Source organism: Morus notabilis, unplaced genomic scaffold, assembly GCF_000414095.1.
Source record: "Morus notabilis unplaced genomic scaffold, ASM41409v2 Scaffold1916, whole genome shotgun sequence".
Lineage (NCBI taxonomy): Eukaryota > Viridiplantae > Streptophyta > Magnoliopsida > Rosales > Moraceae > Morus > Morus notabilis.
The window spans coordinates 104,132-110,131 of NW_010360874.1; the positions used below are offsets into that span (position 1 = coordinate 104,132).

At 36.6% G+C, this 6,000-nt stretch overlaps 1 protein-coding gene across 1 annotated transcript; it reads left to right on the plus strand.

The window, feature by feature from the left end:
* Positions 1 to 753: 753 nt before the first annotated feature.
* On the plus strand, positions 754 to 5,984 carry LOC21386897 (inositol-tetrakisphosphate 1-kinase 3). Its single transcript, XM_024165170.1, has 10 exons — positions 754 to 1,248; positions 1,989 to 2,070; positions 2,473 to 2,505; positions 3,833 to 3,953; positions 4,082 to 4,174; positions 4,336 to 4,455; positions 4,568 to 4,744; positions 4,978 to 5,033; positions 5,129 to 5,213; positions 5,597 to 5,984. The coding sequence occupies exons 1-10, from the start codon at positions 1,079 to 1,081 to the stop codon at positions 5,686 to 5,688; spliced, it is 1,029 nt and encodes a 342-aa protein (XP_024020938.1). The 5' UTR covers positions 754 to 1,078; the 3' UTR covers positions 5,689 to 5,984.
* Positions 5,985 to 6,000: the final 16 nt, after the last annotated feature.

Here is a 6,000-nt window from a genome sequence, read left to right on the forward strand (position 1 = left end):
AAAAAAAAAAAAAAAAAACAGAAAAAAATGAAATAAGAAGGTTTGAAAGTATAAAATATATAAGAGACCAAAAACTGGATTAGATTGACTAGTGGAGCAACTGAAAGATCATTGACTCGCATGAGAAGCGACTATATGTCTACGTGTGACAAACTTTTATCTAATCCATTAATATAACAATATAGTCTAATCCATCTATCTATCCAACCATATAAAAGAGTTTAGTTTTTCTATCTTTTTTTTTTCTCAAATTATTTTCTTAAAATTTTATGTATATAGATTAGAAGAATTTTGTGGTAATAGTCGAAGATAATTATATCTCATATTTTTAACGTCAGTATTAAATTGAATAAGTATTATATTACGTTTTATACTTCTAAATATATTGCGTTAGAGAGACAGTCCTTCCAAAGAGAGACTGAAAAAAAGCGCTTTATATAAACTATATTAAAACACACTTCTGAATTACACATCATATTAAATATTGAAAACAGAACAGTTTAAAGAAATTTGAGCGTAATATTTTTTCATTGGATAGAACAACAATTACAAATATAGGTAGAGGGGTATTATGGGAAAAACAAAATACAAGAAGCCGAAGCGTCTAAAGTTTTTTTTTTTTTTTTTTTTTTTTTTTTTTTTTTTTTTTTTTAAGTTTTATGCGTAAATAACCAAGACAATCTGTGTACATTTTACTTCCTCTCTCTCTCTCTCTCTGAAAAACGCTGAATATCCGCTACAAAATCCACCACTCTCTCTCTTCTCTCTCTCTCTCCGAAGAACACGTATACATAATACAACATATACACACGAGCGCATATATACATATAGATATAGAGAGTGAGAGTCGGCCTCTGCCTCCCCTATAAAAGGGTGAGAGAAGAAAAACCCTCCCTTGCAGTCCTTCACTCCATTCCCTTCTCTCTTCCTCATTGTCAGAGAAGAAAACACTCACAGAAACCAGACCTCATTCCAATTTCACCTAATTTTTCCCGACATTTTCGCTTCAACAAGCTCAGATAGGAAATTTTTTCGCTCCGATTCGTCTCTCTGGGAATTTGAGATTACATATATAGTCATGAGGTTGAACGGTGAAATCCATGGAGAAAACGAAGAAGACGAAGAAGAGCAGAGTTATTTGGTTCGTGGCGTTGGGTTTAATCACCCACAGAAGCTTGTCGTTGGCTATGGCTTAACCTCTAAGAAGAAGAAAAGCTTTTTACAGCCCAAGCTCCTTGCTTTGGCCAGGTATGTGTGTGTGTGTGTTTATAGTTGTTATACATATGTACGCATAAATTATGTTTATAGTTTTCAGGTGTTTGTTTATTTTTCGACTTTTGTTAGTTTGTTAGCGAGTTTCCTTATATGGTCTAGATTTTTGGCCTTTCCTTTTGTTTTGGGTTGCTTTTATGGCCGAAAAAAGAAAGAAAGCGGTGATGGTGGCGGGTAAAAGGGATATGGGTGTCTTTGTCGATAGTGGTAAAAAAAAAATCTCTGCATATTTGCGATCACTCTCTCGCAATCGATCATTAGCAACTGTGACTGTTTTGGGTCGGTTTGGCTTTGGCTTTGGCTGAGCATATTTGTTTCGCTTTGTGGCTATATGGAACCTGACGTTTATTCTTAGATGGGAATATTCCACCATATATACCCTTTGGATTAGGCTACTATGAGGAACCCAAAGTCAATTTTCTAGTTGGTGGGTGATGGGTTATGTTCTTTTAATTTTGATTTGTTCATGTTTTACCCCTAATGCCTCAATTAAGCAGTACTGATCCACGTACTTGTCCTCGGGTTATTTGTGTAATTGTATAAATATTTTTGGAACGCATGGCCATCTAGAAACAGTGGGGATGATTAGAATATAAATAATAAACTTAAGAAAATACTACTGTAATTATTTTATCTTCTCTGATGAGGTCAAGTATGCAGAATTTTACATATGACTAAGTCTTTTTTTTTTTTTTTAAAAAATTACCTGGATGCAGGAGTAAGGGTATATTCTTTGTTGCAATTGATTTAAACAGGCCACTTACGGAACAAGGTCCCTTTGACATTCTTCTGCAGAAGGTTAGAGTTTGTTGTCGGTTGTCCTTTTAGATCCAGCCATTATCACTTTTGAGATTTTCTTTTCGTCGGGAAAGTTTTTGTTGTCCTTTTAATGACCGTCCCTGCTGTAATGAGTTTGACGTGATGATGTGGGTGACCCCCTTTTTTCTCCAAGCATTGTTATTCACCACCACATGTGTTAGTAAAAGAAAATTGACTTATGATAAAAAGTAAAAGAACTGGATCTCCCTCTATTATGTAGCAGTATCAATATACTGCCGCATATATGGTGATTGCTTAACAAATGGTGATGAATATCTTTTTTTTTTTCCCTGTAATTTTTGTGTATGTCATAACCACCAATGCACACACTCTGCATATACTGTTTAAGTAAATTTTTGACTAGTCTTTTGTTTCTTCCAGCTGGCGGGAAACGAATGGTGTAATGAAATTGAGGTTCGTCAATCCTTGCTACATGATACTTGTGCCTTTTTTTAATTCATGCTGCATTTGGTTGAGAATTTGATGCTGCATTTACTTGGTCATACAAATTAAGACGATAAAGAGGATGCCATATAGTAACGATGGGGATTAAGTGTAACTTGGCGGTAATTGGTTGAAAAGCCAATCTCCTAACCCTTAAAATTTATTTTTGTCTGACATAATTTGCAGAGTTCTTGCTCTCCTCATCATTTGAAATCAGTCCCCAAGTGTTGAACAAGTGAGGATTTTACTTTCTGCCATCAATCCAGATAACTTGTCTAGGTGTTGGTGAGCTTGGATGCTAAAAGATGTCTTGCAACGTTTGTTAACAAATTCTTCTAAGAGGAGTTGTTTGGCTGGTTTTGAGATCAATTGCGAGGGGTCATTATGTGTGTTTTCGTCCATTCTTTCTTTGACTTATGCATACAATTATATGCATTTTGGTCTTTGTGTTTTTCTACATTGTGTAGGATCCGAATTTTTATCCTTATCTGATTCTTTGAGAAGATTGCTGTATCAAAAACATGTCGAACTGATTGAAAATTTCACCATTATGGACTCTTGTTATTTGCATTCTCTGACATAATTTGGATGGATCAAGTCTTAACTTGAACTTTCTTGTCTTGGTTGCTGATGAATCTTGATGGGTAAATGTGTTGCCTTTAGGATTTTATTTGTGAAATGGAGAGGGCATGTTTAGGAATTTCTATCTTAGTTTTTTGTGACAGCTTTTTTAAGAGTGCAGATGGAAACACACTGTTAGTCTCTATGATCTTGACGAAAAAAATTATACCTGTACGATTCTATTCAGAGGAAATATGGACATTATCAACTAAAGCCTTAAGGATTATTTATTTTTGAGAAAACTAAGGCCTTAAGGATTCAAGGTCAACATGATTTAGAAGATGTTATTATGGTTTAATCCCGCTGTATATGTTTTGGATTCAAATTAGTCTTGCTAGAATGCCTTTAAGTTTCATTACTGGTTTAGTCCTCTTAGGTTTCTTAGCCATAATAACTAAGAATAGAACTAGAACCCTATCTCAGATAACTAAATTGTAACTTGTAAGACAGATCATAAAATTGTTAATTATTGCAGAGTGGTATGGTCATTACAAAACATGGTTTTGAGCCCAACAGCGTTTTGTGGTTTATTGCCACCTACTATATGGCTGGCTATTCGTTGGTATCACAAAATTACTGCTGAATGCGGTGTACTTTATTGGTTGCGTGATATTAAATCTATATTGCCTGTGTTATGCGGCTCAATATGGCTTAACTTTTCCTCTTGTTTGTGAAGGGTTACAAGCACGAGCATCCAGAAGTAACCGTGCTCGACTCTCCAAAGGCAATACAACATCTACATAATCGCCAGTCCATGCTTCGGGATGTGGCGGATCTAGACTTGTCTGATTACCATGGTATTTTATGTTAGACCAACTATAGGAATCTTTTTGAAGTGTTTTGTTAATCAGAACTTTAATAATTGTGAAAAATACATGTTTGGATTGTGACCTTTGGTTTCCATTTTTTCTCAACTGTTATGCAGGCAAGGTCGGTATTCCGAGGCAATTGGTTATCACAAAAGATCCATCGTCTATACCCTTTGAAGTTACTAAATCTGGGCTGAGTTTACCTCTGGGTATGGCGCCCCCCCCCCCCAAAACCCCCCCCCCCCCCCCCCCGCTTTTTTTTTTGTCTGGGGATAGTTTTTCCAAGAAAGTATATATATTGCATAAATATTTTTCGGACATTCGTTTGTGTGTAACGATCTTCGTTTACTGTTTCCTTTCTTCATCCAAGTTGCAAAGCCGCTACTTGTGGATGGAACGGCCAAGTCTCATGAACTATTTCTTGCCTACGATCAATTCTCCCTCCAAGAACTTGAACCTCCTTTGGTCTTACAGGAGTTTGTAAATCATGGTATAACATTTGACATAGTTATTTTTATTATCCAAAATTTTTGGTCTTAATTTCCCCTAAAAAAAAAAAAAAAAAGTCTTAATTGACTGTTATATTACTATTTGCCTTGAAGGTGGTGTTCTCTTTAAAGTTTATATTGTTGGGGAAACTATAAAGGTTGTAAGGCGATTCTCCCTTCCCGATGTCACAAAACGCGAACTAGCTGAGGTTGCCGGCCTGTTCCGTTTCCCTAGAGTTTCATGTGCAGCAGCTACAGCAGATGAGGCAGATCTTGACCCTAGTATTGCTGGTGAGATTATTGCTCGTTTTTGTTGAATAATTACTGGACTAATTTGTTCGCTAACATTGCATGTTCGACTGATTATTTTTCTCACAAACTGTTGTCTGTCATTATCCAAAGTTACCAAACTCCTTCCCGTTTGATAAAATTCTCCTTTAGGTCTTGACTTAAGATGCAAAGTGCTTCTGTCAGATCGACTCATTTCTCCATAGCTTTTCCCTTAACGAAATACATTATTGCAGAACTTCCACCCCAACCTTTGCTTGAGAGGCTTGCAAAAGAGCTTCGTCACCGACTGGTAAATACCGAGTCACTATTTCACTTGAAATGCCTTTGGTGACTAGATGCATTTTCTGTCTTTATTTTTTTTAATCTTGAAGACAATGCTTTTAGGGCCTCCGGCTGTTCAACATAGATATGATCCGGAAGCTTGGGACCAGAGATGTCTTTTATGTCATTGACATCAATTACTTTCCTGGCAAGTAAAAATATATCCGTGCAAAATTTACATTTATCTCTAGTTAACGATTATTGTCAAAATTTTTATTTATTTATTTATTTATTATTATTATTTTTAATCTTGACTGTGGTTTGAAGGCGGGCCTTGGCACCGTGGTGGGAGTGCTTGCGTTTGCACCCGGGGTCCAAGGTTCGAATCCCGGAAACGGCCTCTCCTTAGGGGGGGGGGGGCGGTGCTGTCTTGGGGGGGGGGGGGGGGGGGGGTAAGGTCGCGTATATATGGGATTGAGTTTTCCCCCGAGCCTGTCATAATACGGGAGCCTCTTTGGCACTGGGTCCGTCTTTTTTTTTTTAATCTTGACTGTGTTTTGTTCTTGCCATATCTGATTGAATTAACTGCAGGTTATGGGAAAATGCCCGATTACGAGCACGTATTTACAGATTTTCTAGTGAGCCTAATGCAGAACAAGTACAAGAAGAGACCTGCTACTTGATGCCTGTTGTATATGATGTTTCACGCAGGCGTAGGTCTCCGGAATCTGAAGAAAAATAACATCTAGTTTTAACTTATGTAACTTTTTTTAAAATAGAATTTTGACTTGTGTGCAATTTACTAATTGGTATTAAATGCCCTTTGCCCAAGGCTCAAAGCCAATCCCCATGTAAAAAAGGTTACTGAAGCCAATCAAGTCAAATCTGTTTTTGATTGTCTATGCTGTTTCTTGGCAAATGAGCAAATTAATTACCAGTTGACGAAAACTTATAATCTACATTTATGAATGAAGTATTTTCAGGATAATGTCTCG

Excerpts from the sequence above, each read along its gene's own strand:
- LOC21386897 (XM_024165170.1), top strand. The coding sequence starts at position 1,079 with ATGAGGTTGAACGGTGAAATCCATGGAGAAAACGAAGAAGACGAAGAA. Across the intron at positions 1,249-1,988 it reads AAGCTCCTTGCTTTGGCCAG|GAGTAAGGGTATATTCTTTG; the intron begins GTATGTGTGTGT and ends ACCTGGATGCAG. Across the intron at positions 3,954-4,081 it reads AGACTTGTCTGATTACCATG|GCAAGGTCGGTATTCCGAGG; the intron begins GTATTTTATGTT and ends ACTGTTATGCAG.